This window comes from Helicoverpa zea, chromosome 31 (assembly GCF_022581195.2).
Source record: "Helicoverpa zea isolate HzStark_Cry1AcR chromosome 31, ilHelZeax1.1, whole genome shotgun sequence".
NCBI classification, from domain to species: Eukaryota; Metazoa; Arthropoda; class Insecta; order Lepidoptera; family Noctuidae; genus Helicoverpa; species Helicoverpa zea.
In genome coordinates this window covers 133839-160539 of record NC_061482.1, presented here as the reverse complement: position 1 = coordinate 160539, position 26701 = coordinate 133839, and the positions used below count along the sequence as shown (strand labels likewise).

Genomic DNA, 26701 nt, shown 5'->3' with positions numbered 1-26701 from the left:
AACCGAAAATGTTATCAATCAGCTGTTAACAGGTCAGTGAACTTTCCTTTAGCGCACTAGTATTACGTCATTAATAAGATTTCCGTGTTCCAAGGTCCTAAGACCGTTAAGAAGGAAGCAAAATTTCTAATTATTAACCAATTTAATTCAAAAATAAAAACTAAATCACTGCGAAAACTTTATGCTGAAAGATAAAGCAAAACGAACATTTTATCAATCAGCTGTTAACATGTTAGTGAACTTTCTTTCGCGCACTAGTATTGCTTATTACTGTAGTTAATAAGATATCTGTGTTAAATTTATGCTCAAAAATTAGTAAGTAAAGTAAAACGAAGTTAATGACAATAATGAAGGTGATTTTCGAAACTTTAGGTAAAATGATTGCTATCGCGTATCACTCGGTCTCGCTCGCTCGCGCGCTCGCGCTGTCATGTCGTAGATAAGACACTCACACATCGACACTCACGCACACACGTAGACATTAGTTTTCTCTGTCTACGCACACATAGCTGCCATCACGCACACACTGTGGCCGCGGGGCAATTCTGTTATGATTTGTGTTTAACCGTGGGCTAAATTCTGAAATACCATGAAATTACAACATCAAAAAAAGCAGCGCATATTAGCTTTTTCCCACCTACCGTAATTCAAATCGATTATTTACGTATTTAATTTTAACCTCCTTGACTATGGCACGGATGCAGATCAACAGCTTGTATTATCAGGTGTGTCACCCTAATAGGTCAAAAGTTAGTTTCCTAGGTAATTTAGTTTTTCTTCCAAATTAGTCAGATCTTGCTATTGTATTTTATTGTAAATATAACGTTGGGTCACTATTTTTACGCCAGAGGTACTCAAAACAAAAAAAAATGCACTTTGTGACATTTTAAAGAAAAAAGTATTTTATTTTTGTATGAGCTTCAAATTTTAAAAAGCCTGTAAGTCGGACATCCGCAGCTATCCGCAGCCAAAAAATATGTCGTAAGCTAGTTTAATATGTCAAATATCTAAAACTAAAAAAAATGTTACGCGGTCGAACGCGATAATATAACAAAATTGTGTTTAAACAAGAAAATTACTAAAAAAATATTTTGCTTACACACCCTCTTTTAAAATTGAAATAATACTATAAAAAATTAAGTGATCACACTTAAAATATATTAAAATATAATAACTGTTACCTACACAACTCGAATCCATCATAAAAGTTGCTTAATATCAATTAGATAGCACAAAAATAATTTTTCTTTAATACCGTCTACCGAGATCTCTAAAAACGTATAACGTAAAATTTGCACTAAGGTCAAGTTCCAACTCCTGGTGCAAGCGCATATCGCATGTTTGGTAGGTAGATGTGGTAAATTCTTATTGCTGGGGTATTCCTCTTTCCATTTTACCCACAATTTGATGATAACCTTTATTTAAAAAAAAAATACTTTTGGCCAGCTAAATTGCTCAAATCTACGTTAGTGCGCTGCTAACCCACAGCAGGAGGGGTCATTTGATGATTTTTGACGTCGTTAAAAAAAAGCCCTCATTTATACGTTGCTTATATGTGCATATCATGTGTAGTGTGACTCTTTGAATCGCGATATCTCAGGAATGGTATCATTTAGGAGAAAACTGTTAATGCCATTTTGTAGGAAATTTTAAGATATACAACTTTCAATCTTCCAAGAAAAAAAAAACAAAAAACCAAAAATTTTGACATTTAACCTCGAATAACTTTTGACGCACACATGGGATCGATGGGGACTTTAAATATTTTATTTATAATGATAAACCCAAGCTCTCCACCAAAATCCAGCTTTCCGGGAATTTTTGTTATTTCAAATGTCTATTTTGACCGGGCTATAATAGTAGTATTGTATGGTGTTGCAGATGGTTTCATGGTGTAATGTCAGCTAAAGAAGCGGAACACCTCATTATGGAGAAGGGGAAGAATGGGTCGTTCCTGGTGCGCGAGTCGCAGGCGCACCCCGGTGAGTTCGTGCTGACGGTGCGCGTGCGCGGTCACGTCACACACGTCATGATCAGGAAGCACGTGAGTGACCACAGCTTTGTTCCACCCTAGAATACACACTTCCTCCGTGGGAAATCTTACGCTAAAACCAGGTTTCCCACGGAGAGCTTACATAAGTATAATTACGAACAGTAACATCCCAGGTAGCACCAGACAAGAACCAGAAGACAACAATGCTAATACACGGACACGATAACGGTGTCCAGATCGCGGCTGTTCGTACTAAAGAGATCAGCCCACTGTGCGGCACATCATGACAATGCACAAGCATTTGCGCATATTGTGTCTACAGCCGTGCACTCTCTATTCCTTCACTCTCATAGCCCGACGAGACGGCAACCCGACACGACCGGTGAGAGACCGCTCCTACAAGAAGGCGCCTGAGCTACCTACCCTCCTTGTGGTATCTCAACTATCTTCCCTTCCTCCCTGTTATGCCTTTTAATCATTATTTATTATACGCCTTATGAGAGTGGTCCAGATGTTAATACGCTCATAAAGTATTGCATGACATCAAGTTCGTCGTGAAGAGTGCCAATAGTCACGTAGTGCAGACCGAAGGATCGCAAACGACGGTGTTTCCTTGTAACTTCATTACTATTCCGCCGCAGTACTCATATAATGTAGAAACGAACACGTACCACAAATGCCGATCACGTCTCAGCGTTTACCTAGTACATCTTATGGTAATATTGTGCCGCCGGGAAATACAACTCGCAATCCCTAGATTCCTCGTTACAGTCATTTGCTGAAAGCTCTACAATTAGGGTTGTTCTAACTCTTATGAACAGATTGAGAGCAATGTAGCGCGTGGCGCGTTAGGGACCGGGATCTCGGGATATTTCAATTTAAAACATTAAAATAACTTAAAACTTCTGTTTATTGACTGATGGAAAAGAAGTGACAAGCTTAGTATCAAAACCTAATGCTATTCTTTTCACATAGAACAATGTTTAAATCTTTGTCCAGGAAGGATAAAAATATAATAAATAAAACCTGTAGACTAAAAAGTATAGTAAAGTACTCTACAGTACCTACCTAAGTAAACATTATGTTTCCGAAGGTGCGTGCAAAACAATAACTATTCTCCATCTCATGTGGACCGGGTTACTACTTTGTCATATTTCAGATGAAAACAAACTCTAACATGACAGTATAAGGTATATATTTGCAGTAATGGCAAATAAAGGTACACCGTTCTATTGTAATAGAAATCCATGGGTTAAGTTAAAGTGACATCAGGTGTCCTAACAGCCTGAGCGACAGAGAGGATCACAAACATCAGTTGATTAATTAGTCTGGTATAATTTAGTAAAATGCAATTAGGTGTCATATCCTAAGTTCTGAAGTACTTAACTAAGTTTCAGCTACGATCGGAATAGCTGGATAGCTATCTTTAAATTAATTATCACAACTAAAACTAACGTTCTAAGCAAACAACTTAATTCCGATCGTAAAGCATATTCTGCAATGTGATATTGTTGAAATGGTTTCCAGCACAAATCGAGTGCGCAATGCACTTATCTGCGGCGTAATATCAATGAGTAATTAACATTTCACTAAGTACGTGAGCGGCGCGTGAGTCGACCTCCGCCTGTGCTCTAGTAGTCTGACGGCGCGACAGTGCGTTCGATGCCCGGGCCGCGCGGTCTCTCTCCGGTCGTGTCGGGTTGCCGTCTCGTCGGGGTATGAGAGTGAAGTAATAGAGAGTGCACGGCTGTAGACACAATATACGCAAATGCTTGTGCACTATCATGATGTGCCGCACAGTGGGCTGATCTCCTTAGTACGAACAGCCGCGATCTATCGTGGCTGTGTATTAGCATTGTTGATTGTTGTCTTCTGGTTCTTGTCTAGTAATAGAATTGACGAGACGTTCGGCTTCCTTGTCAAATAAAAACCAATTTATCAAAGATTGATCTTGATGGAATGGTGATTTGACTTCCCGGACTGCAAATAGATCTTTGTTTGCTTTGAACTGTATTCTTATTTTTTAATTTGTAACGTTGGTTTTGGTAATCAGCACGACAAGTACGAGGTGGGCAGCGGCGAGCAGTTCGATGACCTCGTGGGGCTGATCGAGCACTGCCGCGCCTTCCCGCTGACCGACAGCTCGGGCGACGCGCTGCGCTTGCTGCAGCCCGTGAGCGGCGTGCGTGCGCGCCGCCGCCCCCGCCAGGTACTCGCACTCTCACTTTCGTTCAAGTGTTCATGTGTTCAGTAGTGAGTCGAAAAAGTGTTAATTGAGTTACCGAGAGACTGACCGGCTGTGAAGAGGCCAGGTTGATGAGGAGCATGATACATCGTCTATCGTGCCTGTACAGTGCCGACGGCTGCACCTTCGTTGCGGAAAGCCAGATACTTAAGCAAATGATTCATAGAAAAGTCCTTTCCTAGTATTCAGTGTAATTCGGTACGTACTTTACTGCTTGATGAGATGAAGCAAGGTGGAATATTGTCATAAGGCGCATTGTTGTCGCTTACACTTCGAATGTAATTATAGTGTCGTTTGTGACTGAGAGCTTATTGTTGTGCCGGAGACTGGTTGAATTAAACACGCCGTGCTTAGCGTAGAGTCATGAAGCGAGCACGTGCACGGCCACATACACACACACGGCCACAGACTAAACTAAATTTTGTAGTGTCGTGTCGGGGGACCGCTCTAATTTATTAGCCTAACGTTAGAAGTAATTACATACTACTACATCATATATACAACTTATAACATTGTATATAATTATGTTTAGATACGTGTTTTTTTTATACGAATGTTGTAATTATAGTTCGGCCATTCAGAGAATGCGTTCCTGACACGTCGCGATTGAACTGACGACGTAACTACATTCATTGATTATTGATATAATAATGTTGTTTTAATGCTCCTCAATTGTTAAAACGGTAAACAACCAGCAAAAATATTTTTATCGTAACTGCAACGCCATTGCAAAGTTACGTCGTCAGTTCAATCGCGACGTGTCAGGAACGCATTCTCTGAATGGCCGAACTATAGGTAGACGTATCATTTGATTTATGTAAGTATTTTTTAAGGTAAAAAGCGGTCCCCCGACACGTCAAAATTTAGTTTAGTCTGACATGCTTTAGTTGATACTTACGTAGTGTTGAAAGTTATTTTTTGTTTTTTATAGGGTTTAGCGTTTTTAAACTTTTGTCATAATTATTGCGTACTTTTCTGGGTCGAGGTTTTTTTTTAATTTATAATTTTATTTTATTTCATGCCTTTTGAAGGAGCTCCTTAATTTTTCCTTCTTTCATTTAATTTCTTTTATTTTAAGATGGGGTCGCAATAAAATACAAAGATATGATAGAAAGAAAGAAAATCCATTTATTTCAGCACACAAATGACGCAAGAAACAACAAATAAATAAATAAGGGACAAAACAAACAATGTTCATAAAAAGAAAAAAAAAACATTATATTCGACCTTGGCCAAAGGAAGCTTAAAAAAGAAAGAAGGAAGGTTAAAAACGATTTCACCTATCCAAACCTGGTTTAGTTATGTTTAGGCTTTGTTCGGATTATTTTAGTAGACGATTTATGTGAAGTTTGCACAAAATCGGTTGAGCGGTTTTCCAGTTTTTGTTACAAAATGGTGGACTTTATAATAGTTAGTTACAGCCTTTTTATCGTCCCACTGCTGGGCACAGGCCTCCTCTCGCACGGAGAAGGATTGAGCATTAATCACCACTTTATAATAATTAATAAAAATGAAGGCACACTGCATTATGTGTACTAAATTGCTGAATACGTGAGCGGAACCTACTTTATGTTAACGAGGACAAAAGGAGTAATCTGTCATGAATACGCTTATTGATTTATTCCCCCAATGAAACTTATCACGGTTTTAATAAACCTTTCCAGGATCCAGTGCACCTGCAGGAGACGGACGACTGCCAGCAGCTGGACGCCAGCATCGGCTTCGACGGCGAGTTCCAGTCGCTCAAGATGTTGGACGACAGACACGTGTTCACCAACTTCGAAGGCATTAAACCAGAAAATTCTAACAAGAACAGATATCGAAACGTTATACCTTGTAAGTTCAAAGTCAAAGTTTCACAACATATCCATGGATATATACACAGTTCATACTACAATGGATCTGGGCAGTCAGAATCTATGCTCTTCTGTGACACTTACTGCTGGAAAAATGCCTCCACCATTATCTTTCATTGTCTTCTACCTTCTGACCCTATAGTACCTTTGTCTTATTTTCATATAGCCGAAAGTGGATTGATTTTTTTTTCATATAAATAGCCCATTTACAATACTTATAATAGGTGTATATGGATGCCCGTTCATTGTTGTGCTCATTTTAGTATAGGCGAGCAAAATTTCCTCGAAAGTACTAGAGCCATAGTTACGTTAGTAGAACCAAACCCAAGAGATAAAGAAAACATTATTTTAATTTTTGTATTTTAGTAACAGCTTGTATAACTGTAACAAATGCTTAGTGGAGTGATGTTGTGCCGGCAGACGACCAGACGCGCGTGGTGCTGCGCCGGCCGCACTCCGACTACATCAACGCGAGCTACGTCCGCGCCGCGGCGCTCGCGCACTCCGCCGACAGCCTCCGCAGCGCGCATTGTGAGCACCACACACCACGATAACACTTACTAAAATTTATTTTCTACTTTCGCTCGATCTAAAGTCATCATCATCTCAAGAGCTTTTTCCCAACTACATATGTTGGGGTCGGCTTCCAGTCTAACCGGATGCGGCTGAGTACCAGTGTGCCACAAGGAGCGACTACCTATCTGACCTCCTCAACCCTGTTACAAAGGCAACACAATACCCTTTGGTTAGACTGATATCAGACTTACGGCTTCTGACTTCCCGTAACGACTGGCAAGGATTTTCAATGGCAGCCGGGACCTACAGTTTAACGTGCCATCCGAAACATACGTCATTGGAGTCTAAGATATAGGTACTCAGAAAGTACATACAAACTTAGAACAGTTGAATTGGTACTTGCCTGACCTGGAATCGTACCCACACCCTAGGTTGGTCCTTTACCCACTAGGCCGGCTTTTTTTCGCTCGATCCTAAAGTAAATCGTCAAAGTTCATAACATGGCTGTTTAATGTTCCAGCTCTGATCTTGAACAGTGAATCAAAGAAAGTCCCACCCCTTGTCACCAAGTCGCTGTCAGACGAAGCACTGCGAGAAGTGAAGAGGACATTCAGACTGGACAAACTTAATGGAAACCTATGCCACCAAGTTACAGGTGAAATCATTACTTTATTAAACATGCCTACCATAATGGTATGAGTAGGTTTATAATAATAAAGATTGTTATTATATCTGGTTGTTCTTGTTTGGCTAACCGCGAATATTTGCACAGGCATAAATAACCAAGTGGTCAAGATCATCCACCAGCAGCTTGCTCTGCAGTACAAACTTGTAGATCTTGAGGTACCGTACTACAAGTATGCGCACGACCCAGTTCTCGAAAAGTACCATATCACGTTGTACTGGGATCGATCTATAATCACTGACAGGACTATTGTAGCCAATAAGCCTGATATAGTGGTGATAGATCGATTAGCGCGCCGCGCGATGATAATCGATGTCGCCGTTCCGCATGACGAGAGCCTCGTGAAAGCTGAAAAGGATAAACAACTTAAATATCTTGATTTATCTGACGAGGTTGTCATCATTTGGCATGTGAATTCTGCAATCGCTGTGCCGATAGTCACTAGCTCATGGCTGAAACGACTATCGGCAGTAGCCAAGAGCCTCGATTTACAACTAAAAAGTTAAGGGGGACTCGGTCTCGTTAAACAACCCTATAACCCTGGGTATGGGGCGTTTGTCAGACTTTCTGGCTTCTGACTACTTATAACGACCGTCATCACCCAAGATATGCAAATGATAAATAGGAGCCACAATCAAGGAGAAACTCGTCATGACACGTCTATGTATGTTATAATAGTCATCGTATGTCATTGAGTCATCCATCGACCCGCGCTGGTGGCCAGCTGATGTTTAGCTTGACCTCACGAGCTAGCAAAACACACTTTTATCAAGTTTATACAAAGTTATACAGTATTTTTTATGAACTCGTGTAGTTAAGTTATAGGTTTAATAATTTTGATTACAGTAAAGGACAAAGCTTACATCGCGGCTCAAGGTTGCCTCTCACATACAAAAGACGACTTCTGGCGGATGTTATGGCAGGAGGATGTCAGAGTTATAGCTATGATTACAAACGAGGTTGAGAACGGGAAGGTACGTAACACCAAGCATGTGTCACACCTGGCTACACTTAGGCCTACCGCGCACTAGGCAGCCTGGCTGCGCACCCAGGCTGCTGCAGCCAGAGTATTTGCGCAACCAGTTATAGCAGCCAATCGACGACTATCTTATCAAAGTTCGGAACCCCGGAAATACGTCTGGCTGCTACAACTAGTGCGCGGACGCTGACGGCAGCCACATACATTCGCCTACACCCGCTCTGGCCGCGTTGTATTGGCTGCTGCAGCCAGGAAATCGTGGCTGCCTAGTGCGCGGGCTTCCATACAACGCCATTCGTTTTACTGGCTGCTGCAACCTGGCTGCCGCAGCCGGGCTGCCTAGTGCGCGGGGACTCTTAGGGACCACCTACACAAATGTTGGATACATATAAAACTTTTAATATGACCCTCAAAATCGGTGTTTGCTTGTATATCAACCTTACAGATCTTATTATCTTCCGGTGATGTAAACTCTTTTGCAAAAAAAGCGGGCACCTACGCGAAATCTTGGTTTAAGGATTTTACGTGTATTTTAATGACTGTAGATTTTTTATTCTTCAACTTTAGAACAAGAAACAATATATTAGTTATTATATTTAATCTCCTTTTAGTCCTTCAGACATAAAATTCAATACCTAGGTTAAACCAATAAAAATTACAACTTCATTTTCGATAGGGAAATATTAAAACTGTGTATCAAAATATTCATCATTTTGATCGTGCCCAAAAGGCTGGCTGCATTGCCACGCTGGATGGCAATGTATATCCTTTGGCCGAAGTATAGGCCAGCCTTAGTATGACTGTAGTATGTTACAAACATCAAAAGGGTTAGCCAAGCATACGTGAGAGTGTATTCCAAATTTGAATTTTGTAGAATTGCTAAGAAACTGTTTAAACGTTGTTTAGGACTAATTCCTGGTAGAAAGTTCGTGGGCGTTTTGAAAAGTTTTTTTACGTGATTTTCAGAAAACTGATAATGCAGTTTTAATTAATGATTAATGTACCTTTCTGTTACATCAAAACATTATGAAAAACTATGCGTATTTGATAAAATTTTCACCTGCTCTAAATGGTATATGCTGATGATTGATGGCAATGTTACGAGTTTCGGTATTTTTGTGTAAAACGTTCAATTGTTTAGATATTGTACCCACGCGGTTTAAAATATCCCTTTCTCATAAATAAACACAATTTAGAGGAGTGTCAGTGCTTTGGGCTGTCACAAAACCAATTTAAAGCTGTTGGCAGTGCCGTTCACAACTCGTTTCCTATCAGAGTGACATTTTGAGAAAAAATGAAATTCTTCATAATACAGAAAATATCGCATAAACTGTGAGCACGAGGTCTTAAGGTTTCGTAATCACTGATTTTAAAATAACCTGGCCTCTTAGGAAACCCCGTGGGCCTCTGAAGATCTATGACTCTGAGCGAAATCCGAGCCAATAGCGGGTTTTCATCCCATGAGGTTTTCTGGTATCTGCAGCACTTTCCTGCTTAAATCATTGCAAAACATTAGTTTGGCCAATGATTTGAAATTCATGACTCCCTTTCAGCTAATCATCGTTTAGTAAACCGACACCTATGGAGTTATCGAGAGCTTCAACGCGGCAATAATCTGAAATTTTTGGATGCTCAAACATCTTCGTCATTTTTCATATGGTTAATTTAACGTTTATAACAAAATTTGATATTTTTTAAATGTCAAAGTGTGTTAGGAGACGATTTGTAAACGGAACTGGTAACTTTAAATTGGTTTTGTCGCAGCCCAAAGTATTGATACTCCTCTTAATTGTGTTTGTTTATCAGAAAGGGATATTTTAAAGGCATGTATTTAACGCGGCGACTAAGTAAAACGAATATAGGTTTTAAAAAATAATAGAGTGGGTACCATTTATAATGGGTTGGGAGCTAAAAAGGAGTATCATAATAAGTCAAAGATAGCATATTAATATATCAGTTATGAGGTCCGTTTTAATTTAAACTAGCATCAAGTTTTTCTTTTGGCGACTGAATTAATATCTAAGCGAAAACTTAATGATGACAATAAAATAGAAAATGGGCATTCATAAATAATACAAATCAGGTTCTATTTAAAATTGTTTGGATGAAGAATAAATATAAACTAGCTCATATTATAAATATATTGTGCGACTTTTTAATAGCTTTAAATAAAGTCTAAAATGGCATGAAGAAGAAATATTTTGCGGCTGTGATTTTCAAAATGATAGGTGAATAGCATGGAAGTAAGCATGCAACATGCAGCAAGCATGACTTCTGTCACGGCTCCGGCGCTGCGGGGCTCCGGCGGTCCCATGCGAGCTTATCGTCGCAGATGGTTTTCACGCTCACCGCCTCGCCCCTCCGCGCCTACGCGGTTTTGAATTGCACTCTAGGGGTTGGGCAGACAAGACTACGTGGAGTCGGTTTTGCAGCGATTCGTTTTCGTCACTAACTTCAATTTTTAATACAATGTTTTTTTAATTGAAGGTTATGAATGGCAATATGCTAAATAAAATGACTCCAAATTAAATTCTACCATCTTCATAGTGCGCCAAGTGAGATAATACCACCGCACCTTCCGCCGTTTCCATGAAATTATGATACACAATATTAATAATTAACTCTTATTCCTTTTTATTGTACTCCTTTTAATATTTAGAGCTATCCACAAAGCGAAGCCTGAAACTGGGTTTTTAGTCGGCACGAAATAGTTGGTAACATATTATCTTTGCCATCCAACTAATATTATTAGTCGCCAAGTTATTATAAATAGCTCCTCACCTAATATTGCAATTGACTGGTATAGTTTATTTGCTACCCAAACGCAGCTGCTAGTTTTTAGTTTTTATAACACCCTTAATTTTGAACCTTACATATTATAATAGTCGCGAAAATATTTAATCGCTGCCAAGTTATTTTATTTGTTGCCAACATTTGTCGACTTTTAAGTTATTAGTCACCAGGAATATAATAAGCCTATTTTAAACAGCGTGGATACAATATCTAAACAATAGAACGCTTTACATAAAAATGCCGAAACTCGTAACATTGCCATCAATCATTAGCATAGAACATTTAGAACAGGTGAAAATTTCATCAAATACGCATAGTTTTTCAAAATGTTTTGATGTAACAGAAAGGCAAATCATTACTTACAACCCTTTTGATGCTAGTAACAAACTACAATTATTAAAACCTTCTGAAATACACGACCTTATAACACCATATACAGGGTTACTGGTAAGTAGACCGCATCCTTTCAGGAGGTGATAGTATAGGTCAATACGGACAAAGAAGATGGATCAAAATTGCCCCACGTCCTATAACAATGTGACGTATCTCAAAAAAAAGATAAAAATGTTTAAAAAAATATGGCATACTCTCTAATTCATTTTTTTACACCTTCATATGAAAAAAATGCTTTAAAAATTGTTCAGGCGCTGTTATGAAAACATCGTTCATAGGACTATTTACGGACTATTTTATTAAATATTTTTTTGTTTGGTAAGGTATACCTCACAGGTGGTCCCATAATCATCAGGTCAGGATATGATGATGGAAACCCTCGTGTTTGGGCTTGTATTATTCGTATTAATACAAATAATATGAGCCGAAACACGAGGTAGTTTACATATTCGGTTGTCGAGTTCCCTCGACCTTCTTTCGTCTCCATCATCAAGTCAGCTCCAAACCTTTACTGTTGCATATTGTTATAAGACATACACCTTATAGTCAAGATTTTATCCTGCGCATGCCTACAACTTTCAAAAGTTGCCCTGGATTTCTCAGGGTTTCCATCATCAGATCCTGATCTGATGATTATGGGACTACCTGTGAGGTATACCCTATCAAACAAAAAATAATAATTTAATAAAATAGACCATAGACAGTCCTATAAACGATGTTTTCATAACAGCGCCTGAACAATTTTTAAAGCATTTTTTTCGTATGAAGGTGTAAAAAAAATGAATTAGAGAGTATGCCATATTTTTTTTAACATTTTTATCTTTTTTTTGAGATACGTCACATTGTTATAGGACGTGGGGCAATTTTGTGTGGATTGTGATCCGTCTTCTTTGACCATGGGGCACACTGGGCAAAAGTTAACCCGTTTGGAGATAATCGAATTTCAAGATCAGTCTTCTAGGTACACGCATACATTTTCATTATTAGTCAAAAGTCTCGTTTTTGTGGATTTTTGTGTGTTTTTGGATATATATTTATTTATATTCATATTTATTTGTATACCATAATGTTACTATGATGTTACAAGGGGCTTAAAAGGTACATATTATGGACCCTGTTAGGTAACTCTTTCGAACAATCCCGCAGCCGTGGAAGAACTTGACCCTGTTGGGCCCTGCTGGGGTTACTGACATCTCTTTGAGGAGCGCGTGGAACAACGCGCGCCGCCGACACGGGTCTGTTGTCTAAAAATAGACATGAGCGATGAGCCACCCGAACTCACTGCCCACAGACCTACGCATACGGTGGCCGGGAGTCGTCTCGCGACGGTGGTGCCCTTCCCACGCAGGGCATTCCTGGACTTTGTGGTCCACCGTGTCCTCGGGGCTGTCCGCACACTGGTGGCACCTGGGTGCCTCCTCACGACCGATTCGAGGCAGGTACAGAACTGTGTCCGGTGAGGACCTGCGTTATGCGGTACCAGAGGGCTCCGTGACTCCTACCGAGCCACTCCTCAAAGAGGGCACTTACCGCCACTATGGTAGCGTGCCCTGCACTGGGTTGCGACAGTCGCTCCCTCCAGGCCACCATGAGATCGCACCGGAGCTCTGCAAGCTGTGTGACAACTTGTCGCGGCAACGAGGTTTCCGGCGCTGTGCCTCCTCGCGCCAGTCCTACAGGCGCAAGAAGACTCTCGCCTCCAGATCCCACGGTCGCAGTCCGGCTAGTAGGCCAGCTGATTAGCCTAAGGGCTATCACGCTTTGGGGCACGTTCAGGTAGTGTACGGCCCGCGGCCGTATTGAACGTGCCCATACCGGGGCCCCGTAAAGGGCCATGGACCGCATGATGGCGTCCACCGTTGAGCGCTCCCTGCGGAAACCGAACCGATGGTCCGTAAGGTCCGGCCCAATCCCCCCAAGGTGCGCGACAAGGCGGTTCGCGATAATTCGCTCAAAGAGCGAAAAGCTTGCCCACCTCGCTGAGCAGCACGATGGGCCGGTATGCGGACGGAGAGTCAGCAGGGCGCCCCGGCTTCCGGATGAGGACCAGTTTCCCTGTCTTTAAACGAAGTGGGAACTGGCCCCTCTCCATGCATGCGCTGAGTAGCCCTCTCAGTCGAAGCCGGAGGGCGTTGGGCGCGTCCTGGCAGGACTCGGGGCATGGCCATGTCACAGATTTCGGACATGGTCTCCCGCAACCACTCCGCCTCGTCATTGATGTCGGCGGGCCTGCCCGGTGATGACCCTCAGGCCTGCACGATTGAGGCTTCCAGGAGAAGCTTCGTCAATGTGCTTCAGCGCCCAACGTAGACCACTTGGGGTATACATACGTTGGGCGCAATAGGTCGGAATAGGTCTCCACCTCCTCCTCGACGTGCCAGTCCAAGACACGCGGTAGCAGAGCATGGCTGGCGAACGAGATGTCCACTACGGAGTCGCCCCGCATCCGTACACACGTGGGGACAGAACCCCGATTGAGGACGACCAGGTCTGATTCCAGCGCCCAGTCCTCCACCATCCACTCCCGCGCGTCCGTGTGTCGGGAACTCCAGGCAAAGTTCTTGGCGTTGAAGTCCCCTAACACTATCACAGGGAGGGAGTAGCTTCCGACGGCGACAGACAACTCCAGGAGGGAGTTGTGGAACTCGGCGAGAGTTTGGCTCGGGGAGAAGTATACCCCCTCGACAACTATCTTCCCGAACCGTGCTGCGACGCAACCCCTTCCACTCTTCACCCCTCCGAGGAAAGGAGTACCAGCGGCGGGCGACGATATAATGGCCACCGAGCCGCTAAGGTCCTTGACCCAGTCATCCCTGGAAGGGACAAGAGTTAGGGACGTCTTGAACTTAGATATTCCTCTAGATCTTAAACGAACTACAATGTAAAACTGTGTTTACAGAGAAAGTGTGAGCGCTACTGGCCGGCGCCGGGGCAGCAGGAGAGGTTCGACGGGCTGTCGGTGCGCCACGTGTGCGAGACGGCTCACGAACAGTACGTGACGCGCGAGCTGCTAGTCAGCGACGGCAGCACCGCGCGCGCGCTCTGCCAGTACCACTTCACGGTAGTCGTCGTCCCGTCTCTCATCACCCGAACCAAGTCTAACTTGTTCATCAGTAGTCAGTTAAATACTATATATAGTTTACCTCATAGTTTGCCAACTCGCTAACTTATTTTCGCAAGGCGTAAAAACTCAATTTTTTATATCTTTTTGTATGCGAAATCGATGGGGTCCAAAATTCAATGCTGGGTAGCAATTAAGTAGCAACTCTGGGTGAAAAACTCAATACTTTTGCACCGTTTCTTCACACTGGGAAAAGTCACAGCCATCCTGATTCAAAACCACGAGGGTAAAAATCGGTAGAGCGTAGCAATTAGGTAGCAACTCTTTATGTACATATTTTGATGGTACCGGTGAGATGTGAAAGCGATTCTGACTGTATAACAAACCAACGGATTTCACATAATATTTTTTATTACGTTTGTATTAATTTCTCTTCTCTTTTTCACTCCGAGCATACATCAAGAAGGTTGCTTGCTCGTACTTCTTCTGTCAGCCATATAGAAACCATGGCCTCGGTAATTTATTGTCCTAAGCATCGATATTATATCTACGCACTAGATGGAACGTTCCGAACAAAAAGCTTGCCACACTGAAATGCACTGCAGACTTTGCATAGCCCAAAATAGCAAATCAGAGCAATTTTGACACCTGCGTCAGATGGATGTCTATGAAACAACAATTTTATTGTAAAATAGAAAAGGCTTATGTTTAACTGACCACCAGATATAGTAACAAATAGCAGACAAAAATAGTAAATGATCACCAAAATGAAAATCGCATTTTAATGTAAAATGATAACCAAAGTTTTAACACTTTGCTATCCTATTTAAGTAAAATTACTCCAAGTAAATCATGATAAAGCCAAAAATAGTAAATGATCACCAAAATTAAACCAAAATTTTTAAGTAAAATTATAACCAAAGTTTTTCAATTCTCCTATCTTATTTAAGCAAAATGAGTCTAAATAAATCATTATTATCCCAAACTTGATATACAAGCTGTTGATTTGCATCCGTGCCATATTCATGGATGTAATTATGCTAATGATTCTCGACCCAAATAAAAAAAAAAATTGGTACGTAATTTTGTTTATTTTTTTTCTGAATTCCGTCAATGTCATCTAGCCGTATTGAAACTTGGCGCGTGTGTTACTGGCCTTAAAACCGTGCTGCGCCCTCACACAAACGCAAACACAAAGCATACGCAACGATTATTCATATTCCATATTCCGCTCCGGCGGTCCCATGCGAGCTTATGGTCGGGGATGATTTTCACGCTCACCACCGCAGCTTCGGCTTGCTGGCCGGCTCTGCTGGCCACACACACACGAGAGATTAAGAAACATGTGTAGAAACAGGTGTGCCATAAAAGTGGTAGTAGGTAAAATATCAATGAAAACAGATTTCACTTTGTCATGGTATGTTCTTACTTTCAAGATAAAAATAATATGACGTCGTATGTATTTCGCTACTGTAAAATACTACAAGAGATATCACCGCATCATCAGGGACATTTTAATAATAATTCTTTCACCATTAGAAAGCTACATTATCTGTGAATGCGCGGACTTCAATTTCTTGAAGTCTTAGTAAATAAAAGGTTTATAGGCACACATACTATTAATTTTGTCACAATTTTGATGTTGTAGCTTTAGTCTTTTATTGCACACTGATTGAAACGAATGAATGTAGAATGTCTTTTTGAATGATAATTGAATGAGCGATGGTTCGCACTAAACTTCGTGCCGGTCGGCCAGAACATTCTCCCCCCCCCCCCCCCCCCCGAAGTCGTTGGGTCTTCGAGTTTGTAGCCTGTACAGTCAGCGGGCAGAGCGGGCATGTAGTTGCCAGCGGGCAGAGGTAATGGACGGCTCTGCGGACGACGCCCTTTGATGTGTAGAGATCAGCGACTCTGACCACTCGATCTGTTCCTGGATGAATCTTCTGGATTCGTGCCATTCGCCACTTATGAGGGGGCACATTGGCTTCCTTGATAACGACTAAGTCACCCTCCTTGAATTCTTGTTGCGGTGTTCGCCATTTGCCCCTTTGCTGTAGCTCACATAGGTATTCGTGGCGCCACCGGTCCCAGAAGTGTTGTCGCATCTTCTCGAGAAGTTGGTATCGGTTGAGTCGGTTCAGGTTCACGTCCATCAGGTTACTTGACGGCAATAACGTCAGTGGTTTACCGATCAGGAAGTGCGCAGGAGTTAAAGGATCGAGGTCATTTGGGTCTGATGAAAGAGGAGTAAGGGGTCTGGAGTAAAGGATAGCTGCGAGTAACATAGGCTATATTTTATACCGGTGCGGGCTTCCCCACATTCTTAAAAACTCTAGGTACATAATATCTCTTATAAACATCGATATCCATTAATTTTATCCAATAACAAACATGCATCACACTGGAAGTGCATTTCAAGATTAAGATTTATTATTTTTAAGAAAAAAAACACCGTAATTAATATTAAAAAATCCTTAAAAATAAGTTCCTGGTTTTAATATATTACATGATTTTGAATTCACTTAGATATAAATAAACTTTTTGATATATTACATGATTTTGAATTCACTGAGATATAAACTTTTTGAGAAATGAAGAATGTAGGCAAAATACGAGCGAAAATATTACGTCACTTCTGCAGTTAACATCAATGGGTACATGGTCACAATACGTCAACAAAATGTCAAAAGATGACATAAGCGGGTAAATTATTTGTATTTGATGTTCTCGTCAATCGTTAGAATAATATTATGTCAATGGTCCTAAGGTGTGTATTTTGTAGTCTTTGTTATTGTCAATGAGACACATGCGATGGCGGCGCTCACAAATCACAAGACTTTTACCATTTAATTTAATATTTCCAAAAATCTTGGATCTTTCTTTTCTTAAGGATAATTTTTTTCCAAATTTCAAGTCTCTGCGTTTAGTGAGGCAGGCTATGCGTTCATCCGTCAGTCATTCAGGACAAAACATTTTATACAACATATAACTTAATTAACGCACATCCTGAAATTAGTTTGTTCAGAATCGTTTACTGAATCGATTTATATCATTTTTAATATAGGTAATTATTTATCCCAAAAATAATTAAAACTACGGAAATTATTGTCATATTAACCCTGTACAGTCAAAACAAATTCAAATAGACCGTAACTCAAAGTAATAAGACTTCGTGTATTGTCGGCTTTTTTCGTAGTTTCGTTATGTTGTGTCGAGTCGAGCGGCGCGCGGCGCGATACTTATTTGCGTGCGTAGTAGTATGACCAAAAAGTTCTCCAAGAATTGGTATAAATAATTTAGTAAATAACAATGCATATACATGTTACATTAAAAATTCAGTGCATGTATTATGAATATAACATAATATTCTAATTGGGGTGTTTGAGGGTGTACGTTAATTACGTTACATGTTGTATACACCGTGACTTTTTAGTCGTCTCACAAAGGTGGTCCATTCAATCTATCCGACATAAAATACCACTAGACACAATTATTAATTGTATAGCCTTACTTAATTAAGATAAGAGGTGCAAAGAAAAATACTGAAAAAAAAATAAATTACGTATCAAACGGTAGAAAGTAGGTACCTTCCCAACGTGCCGCGCTCCATTGATACAAGATTCGGGCAGCGCTCACAACAGGGTGTTCTTATAATCTACGTCATGCATCATAATAATGAATTAATTTTTATTTTTAAATTATTAATATCTCATTAATATTTTTTTTTATATGAACGTTTACTAGTCATTGGATAAATGAAGTGGGCTGCCGTTGTAAGACGACTAAAAAGTCACGGTGTATATAGTATAGGTACACAGATGTCGAGGAAATTACCGCTTCTTTATTTCACAAACAATTTTGATCAAATCGCGTTGTACTTCACACATCGTAGAAGCCACAAAGAGTGATGTTACCACGAGCTCTTGAGCATTGATGAGGTGATGTTATAAGAGCTTGTGTTGCAGGCATGGCCGGACCACGGCACGCCCGGCGAGCCGGCCGGCGTCCTCGCGCTCATCGAGGACATCAACACCAGGATGGCACGCAACGCCCAGGACGTCGACGCGCCACAACAGGTTCCCACTCTCCTTGTTCACATTCCTCACTTCTGAATTGTGCACATAACTATCGGATTATTCCTTCTTATAGTTTTACTATAAGCTAGTTAACTCGATCAATTTCTTCTTTAAATTCCACCCAATCTACAAGTGATCATTTTACCGACTTCCCAAAAAGCGTAGGTTCTCAATTCGACCGTATTTTTTTTAAGTAAAGTTATCTTTATTGTATTGATTGTGTTGGTTACAGGTGTTAGGTTGTACAATCAAACAATCAGCCCGTTTGGGCATACAATAATTAAAGCCCATTCTGGCAGTACATAATTATTTATTACAATTAACAAATTATATAATTACAAATCTATATATATATAAAAAAATGAAACCCGCTTTCCGTTCTCACGACATAACATGAAAACGGCTTAACATTTGGCTGAAAATTAGAGGGACTATAGACTCGTCTCAGTCTAACCAACATTACGCCAGTGTAACAGTGATATTGCCAACAGCAGTGTTGCCACTCAAGAAAAATAAAAACGACCAACCAACCAGTGATACCATACTAAAAACGAAATTCCCCTAGTCATGGATTTAAACATGGAAATACTTCTAAACAAACTCGACGAGAAATTTCAAAATGAAACCGAACATATAACTCATTCCGTAACTAAGAGCGTCATGGAAGCTTTAGACGAGAAAATGTAAACTATCACGGAGGTGAATACTAAACTCAAGGACAACATTTCAGAAGTTGAATCTAAACTTAAAAGAGCAGAGATAGAAAAGAGGAAAAACAATCTTGTCTTTTTTGGAATCAGTGAAAATATTAAAAACATTTATAGGTACATACACCAACAATTAACTATATATACAAACAATCAACAAAATGTCTTCCACCACGGCTGGTCCCCGCGGAAGACTTAGACCATCACCCTGTAACAAAATTAAAAAACAAAAGGAAGGAGAACAAGCTATACATAGCAACTTTAAATACCAGAACTTTACGAACACCGGAGTCTTTATCAGAACTTGAAGAAGCATTGAAAGACCTAAAATGGGATATAATAGGAATTAGTGAAATGAGAAGAACAGGAGAATGTATTGAAGATCACCAGGACTTCGTATTATTCAACAAAGGAGACATCGAAGGTCAAGGAGGGGTCGGATTCATGGTGAAGAAGCGCCTAAAGAATCACATAATAGAATTCATTGGAACTAATAACCGAATTGCCATACTCAACATCAAATTATCTGGCTTCAAAAAAACATGGACAGTTATCGAAGCTCATGCTCCTACGGAGCAAGCAGATGAACTTAAACATGAATCTTTCTACAACGACCTATCTCAAGTTTTAAGTAAATACTCAACAAATATAATTATACTAATGAGAGATTTTAATGCGCAAGTGGGAACTAAACAATATACAGAAGAATATGTGCTAGGAAACTTTGGCTACGGCAAAAGAAGCAAAATTGAGCAAAGACTGGTTGAATTCGTATTAGAACACAATCTAACCGTCCTAAACAGTATTTTTAAGAAAAACAAAAACAAAAAGTGGACCTGGATTTCTCCAGGCGGGAATCATAAAAACGAAATAGATTATATTATAAGCAGCCACCAAATCTATTTACAGACACAGCAGTTATATCAAAACTAAATTTTAATACTGACCACCGCATGGTAAGGGCATCACTCAAAACTATACCACCCAAAAGATCCAGAAAGTTTGCGAAACATGACACACTCCCGATATGCAACACAGAACCCAGCAAAACAATGAAGAATTCCTGGTCAATACTCAGCAGAGAACTATTAGAAACCGACGCAATAGATCCAAAAACAAGTTACAACAATCTGCAAAACAAAATTACATGTAGAAAAGACCCAAAAAGGATACAACAACATAAATACATTCTAAGTAACTCGACACTATAACTAATAAAAGACAGAAAAAGTTTACTGGACTGGTTTTGCAAACAAGGAAACAGAACACCCAAGAAATAACTGACTTAAGTAAAAAATCAAGAAAGGCATCAAAAATGTTAGGCAAGTTAAAAGGTTGCAAACCCTGGAAAAATATATAGCAGGGACAGGAGAAACTAGAAAAGCTGTAAAAGAACTCCGAGAATCAAACCAATGGATCCCGAAATTGAAAAATAACCAAAAAAACATAACAGACCGAAAGAAATTTGAAAAATTTTGTTTATGACAAAATAGCTACAAAGGACAATGGGCACTTTGTATGAGATTTGGTACCCGCTCCAACACTAACGTATGATATATCATTAGAAAGGTATTTACGTGAAGAATAATAAAAACTATGGGGCTTGCCTCAATTAGCTGTCCGATCCGAATAACGATAAAAATTGAATCGACATAAAAACAAGTATGTCATACATATGTATATGCAAATTCATTAAGAGGCATATGTCGTCAGTGTAATAATTTTTAACTCAGTTAATAGACATCTTACATTGTTTGAGATACACTCTATTAAAATCTAAAGTTTGCAATATTCTTTGGAGTCATACTACGGCAACACAATCGTCATCTGATTTGACAAAAGTTCAAAACATTTCTATTCATCTTTTTTTAAGAAGAAATTCATCATTATCTCAGCACCTCTTGAGGAGCAAGATTGAGTCGTAATATGTACTATGTTAACATCGTCTCCAGACTTTTCAACCTTAATTGATTGTAAATACTGAAAGACTTTCATCAAATACGTTAGTTCTGCGTGAACTGCAAAGAAAAAAGTTTGCAGTCTTTTTTTAAAGCAGTGGGCAGGCAAACATTTTAAGAAGGCCGAATTCCTGCTTTTTTGTTACTTTACCAGTTTTTATTCAATACAGTTGGATTTAAGAACTACATCTACGTTGATGATTTATGAACATTACATATTCTATTAGTCGATGTCACGCGAAATGGACAAGGATTTGGGACTAGTCGTCATAGTAAAATTTTTTTGCCTTGCGAAGACCTACACTATGGTACTAGAATCAACACTGTTGGACAGGGTACCAAAACGCCCATCGTCCTTTCTACCGAAATCTATATTCCAACCAAGACACCACTACACATGAAAGTCGAGAAACCTTCAAGTATAATTTTCTCTTATAACTTCCTAGTTCAACTTGCATTGTATAACTTTCTCAGAGTCAACCCAAAAAATATTGTAAGCATTTCTTTTTCACGTTATTATCGTATGTATCAATACATACAAATTGTAACTTATGTTTTTAAAAAGAGTAACCATGGAGTTTCTTGCCCGTTCTTCTCCATAGGAAGCTACTTTTGGAAGGGGCAACTGGAATCAAACTTATTTATAATTTTGGCGTTCATAAGTGCTTGTAAACCTACATTAAATAAATGATTTGATTTATTTGCTCCGAAAATTGTGCTTCAACTATGCATTCTAGTCGCAACTGAACCTCATCGTACTGCTCAAACAAACTTTCGATTTTGTCCATACGCAACAGTAACTCTTTTACCTCACAACTGGTTGACTGCCTATCACATGATGCATATAGGTAATCGATAAAGGTGACCCTTAAAGCTTCCTCGCTTCTTTTTGGGTCCTTTTTTTCGTACATGTTGGGAACCGAGTGCAGTCGACCTGCAATCCTTAATTACATAATAGGGTGATATTAATTTTAATTATACTTAACACTGTAATGAGTTTAATGTCCTTGTATCCACGTTACCACACTTAACCGGCATATCACTTCCTTGGTAAATCCAAAATAATCCACCATTTCTTGGTAATTATTCCGGTTTTTCATATTCCATTATCCAAATACTTCGGTTAGTACTTGGTTCGGTTAGGACCACAAAATGTACAGGAATTTCAGGGATTCCAAAGAAAATTCGATGGTTAAGCATTAAATAACTTTGTAATACCTAAAACACGAACAAGGGTTATAGGACGTTACTGACGTCAATAGAAGCGTAAACGCGACCTTTGCAACAGTGAAGGTTTGGAATATGTAAACTACCTCGTGTTTGGTCTTTTAATATTCGCGTTGATGAGAACTTTCCAGATATGCGGATAGTGACAACTATTCGTATCACAAAAAAGCTGAAAATAAAAAACTTTTTACAAAAAATAAACCGACTTCTAAAACCAATAAAAAGCCAAAAAAACAATAATAATTTTAGGTGCATCGGCCTAGAAGTCGGTGGCAAAATTAACTTAGGGACATCCGTTGGACACCGACTTCTAGGCTTTTTTTTGGCTTTTTGGTGTTTTTGAAAGTCGGTTTTATTATTTTATAAAAGTTTTTTATTTCATTAAATAATGTTGTACAGCATGTGTCACGTGAATACTTATTTCAGAACATCTTGTGCGTGCATTGCTCGGCCGGCGTGGGCAGAACCGGTACTTTCATAGTCCTCGACATACTTATCGACAAGATTAAAACATCGGGTGAGATATTTCGACTGTCAACTCTCATTTGAGTACTTTAATTTTGTATGCTGTTATGCAAGTTTTTTATTGTACCCTGGCGAAGGGCGGTACCTACACCATTTAGTTTTTAGTTGATTTTCTGAGACTGTTTAGTGATCAAAACTGACTTGGCACTACAGCAAATACGTGTGACCAGCCAGTCGGTTCTGCGACTCTCTCGGGCGAGAGGTCATGAGGTGTAGTCGAGCTGCTACAAGTACTGAAGGCACAAATGTTGTCGTTGATGTCAGGATTGAGCTGCGACCTGGACGTGCACTCGACGGTGCAGCTGGTGCGCGCGCAGCGGCACGGCATGGTGCAGAACAAGGCGCAGTACCGGTTCATCTACCTGGCGCTTCACGAGTTCATTCAGCGCGGGAACATCACGCTCACCAGAAAGGTACGATATTGTTCTATTGTGCATTAAACAGTTACATTCGAATAAGCTAGTAACTAAGCGGCCAGCAACGGCATTGCTTCCGCAAGCTGTCGCTTCCCACAGCCGGATCCTGTTCATGCGAAAAACTTCTAACTCAATATGTTATGTCTCACAAAGATTAAAATGGGACCCTATTGTTTTCGCTCCTCTGTCCGACCTTCCGTCCGTCCGTTCGTCTGTCACCAGGCTGTATCTCATGAACAGTGATAGTTAGAGAGTTGAAATTTTCACAGTTGATGTATTTCTGTTGCCGCTTTAACAACAAATACTAAAAACTAGAATCAAATAAATATTTTACGCACGTAAAATGCTTTATCGCCTCTGAACACGTACAAATTACGCGTCGCAACTTCTGATCGCAAATACATTGTTCACGATTATCTACGAACAGTATCAGTAAGACCCGAGCCAAGTCTAAAAAAAACACGTTTTATACGTAACTAGCTTCTGCCAGCGGTTTCACCCGCATCCCTTGGGAACCTCTGCACGAACCCGGATAAAAAGTAGCTTATAGCCTTCCTCGATAAATGGGCTATCTAACACCGAAAGAATTGTTAAAATCGGATCAGTAGTTCCTGAGATTAGCGCGTTCAAACAAACAAACAAACTCTTCAGCTTTATATTATTAGTAGGTAAAGATATAAAACTACGTTTGATGTCATCCAATTACAAAAACAGAATTGTTCTCTGTTGCAAATCCTATTCACCTATATGCTATTCTAATCCTCCTGCAATGCACGCTGCATTGTACAAAAACCAATGTTATTCGAGAAGTCAAAAGAGTCCGCCTGCCAACGACAGCTTTTGCGCTAACCAAGTGTAAGTACCTTCAGAATTACATTCATCGTTGAATGACTGAATACATTTTCAGTAACCACAGTAACAGTAGGGAGCCAAAGCGACTGATCTCTTCATAGAGCTCTGATTGGCCCGAGGTGAACAAGTCAGGTCTGATTTGTTTGTTCATCAGATCTTTGAAAGTGTTTCGGTGGATACTTACTGTCGTCCTGTTCACGTGGGACACAATAATTATGGTATTTAAACTTCCTCCGCAAGAGAACGAAACTCTGTGCTATACATAAAGGCGAAATTTTCCCGGTGTGCGGTAGTGAGTCCGAATCTGTTTGAGTACACCAATATTTTGCTTGGAGCGACTTCCTATCTGATCTCTTCAATCCGGTCAACTGCACGTCTTGTGTCTTGTGTTATCCATCGTAAGACTGACAGACTTTCTGGCTTCTGATTAGTCACAGCAGCTGCAGAAAATGTACAAATGACAGCTTTGTCAGATATAGCTGATTATGCTGATTATAGCTGTTTCCTGTGAACTACTACTTTAGGTACTTCTTTTGTTTAGATAAATGGTCACACATCCACAACACAACGTTGATCGATGAATCTGTGCGGCTGCTAAGTAGTAATCCTAATTATACTGTCACGTGACAGAATGCACCTACGGGATAAGTATTATTTTGACGATTCTATATTGCCCACGCAGAAGAAGTCGCGGGCAACAGCTAGTTTGTAATATACATCGTCATAGTACTGATATGCACGCAACTGTTTGTGATGCGCTAGTGCCGAGAGCCAGTCCTCGTCTGTGACGGGCAGACGTGTGCGTTGCCAATTACATCATTGGACATGTTTGTGACACTCTGCTCTTTATTATGTACGACTATCTGTCTGACCTCCAAACAATTCTAACCGGGTTTCTTGGCAGACTGATTGTCATAATTTCTGTTTCTGATTACCCGTGACTCACAATTTGCTATGCCTTGTGAAACACAGAACATATAGGTAAAGATACAATGTTTTATAGGTGCCTGTTCATTGGCCAATAGCCTTTTTTAAGGTTATCTGTATAAATACTTACGCTCATAGTTTGTTCATATATTAGGGTTCCGTAGCCAAAATGGCAAAAACGGAACCCTTATAGTTTCGTCATGTCCGTCTGTCCGTCTGTCCGTCTGTCCGTCTGTCACAGCCGATTTACTCGGAAACTATAAGTACTACAGTGATGAAATTTGATGGGAATATGTGTTGTATGAACCGCTACAAAAATATGACACTAAATAGTAAAAAAAAGAATTGGGGGTGGGGCCCCCCATACATGTAACTGAGGGATGAAAATTTTTTTTTCGATGTACATACCCGTGTGGGGTATCAATGGAAAGGTCTTTTAAAATGATATAAAGTTTTCTAAAAAACATTTTTCTTAAAGTGAACGGTTTTTGAGATATCAGCTCTCAAAGTCGTAAAAAGTATGTCCCCCCCCCTCTATTTTTATAACTACGGGGTATAAAATTCTAAAAAAAATAGAGGTGATGCATGCTAATTAACTCTTTCAACGATTTTTGGTTTGATCAAAGTATCTCTTATAGTTTTTGAGATAGGTTGATTTAACTGTAATTTACGGAACCCTTCGTGCACGAGTCCGACTCGCACTTGGCCGGTTTTTTTTTTTGTATTTTCAGCACTTCAATTAGGCAACTCTTAACTGCTTTTTTTATTTTTTCCAGGTAAACTCATCGCAAACATAACTGGACTTTAGAAGAACCAAAGCAAAGTGTAATTTAAACTTTACTCGATTCTATTTATACAACTTAGTTTTCAGTCACTCATAATTAATAACTTTGATGTTACCATAAGTAAGAATAAATAATGACGTGTGAATGAAGTTGGTTTTGTTTAACCTCCCCGGACATCAGATGACGGCAAGACGCGGCGCAGCAACATTGAGCAGAAGCCGGTGCTCAGCTGCCGAGTGCGGGGCGCATGCGTGCATACCCCACCGCCTCACATGTTTTGTGTACTTATGCTTGCTTGTCGCTAATTTTGGATTAAAGTTGTGACTTAAGTGCAAACTGCGCCTGTACTCAGCAGTGATCCGTCCCATCATGACATACACAGACACACAACATAAAAAGTTTGCGATCACTTCGAAAACTGAAGTCTTATTTGTTACTGTAGATTATATTATGATTTTTTCTTCTTTTTAGATTTATTTTAAAATAAAGAATTAGAACATAATACAATGACTCCGTTCAATTGTTTTTTTTTCATATAAAAAGGCTTTCAGTCCTAGCTTACGCTCATTCAGAAATCTGATTTAGTCAATTATAAGCGATTCAAGATTTTTTTCGCGGAAAGTTGTGATTGAAAAAAATCCAAGAGGATTATCAGAGGTTTTACGAGCTAGAATAGTAACTTTGAGGGAAGAAGGACCCTGTGTCGT

General features: G+C 39.9%; 1 protein-coding gene across 3 annotated transcripts in view; it reads left to right on the top strand.

Moving 5' to 3' along the window:
• LOC124645143 (tyrosine-protein phosphatase corkscrew-like) overlaps positions 1-26139 on the top strand; it is a 44668-nt gene extending 18529 nt beyond the window's left edge. Inside the window, exons 3-13 of one of the 3 annotated variants that reach the window (XM_047184894.1) lie at positions 1882-2044; positions 4047-4202; positions 5903-6074; positions 6515-6625; positions 7131-7265; positions 8142-8269; positions 14360-14521; positions 18487-18597; positions 22916-23006; positions 23279-23427; positions 25986-26139. In XM_047184894.1, the coding sequence (XP_047040850.1) occupies positions 1882-2044; positions 4047-4202; positions 5903-6074; positions 6515-6625; positions 7131-7265; positions 8142-8269; positions 14360-14521; positions 18487-18597; positions 22916-23006; positions 23279-23427; positions 25986-26006 (1399 nt within the window). In that variant the 3' untranslated portion in view covers positions 26007-26139. Of the gene's footprint in view, positions 1-1881; positions 2045-4046; positions 4203-5902; positions 6075-6514; positions 6626-7130; positions 7266-8141; positions 8270-14359; positions 14522-18486; positions 18598-22915; positions 23007-23167; positions 23428-25985 lie in introns of those variants that run through there. The other 2 variants (XM_047184896.1, XM_047184895.1) reach the window with 2 other exon arrangements.
• Positions 26140-26701: the final 562 nt, after the last annotated feature.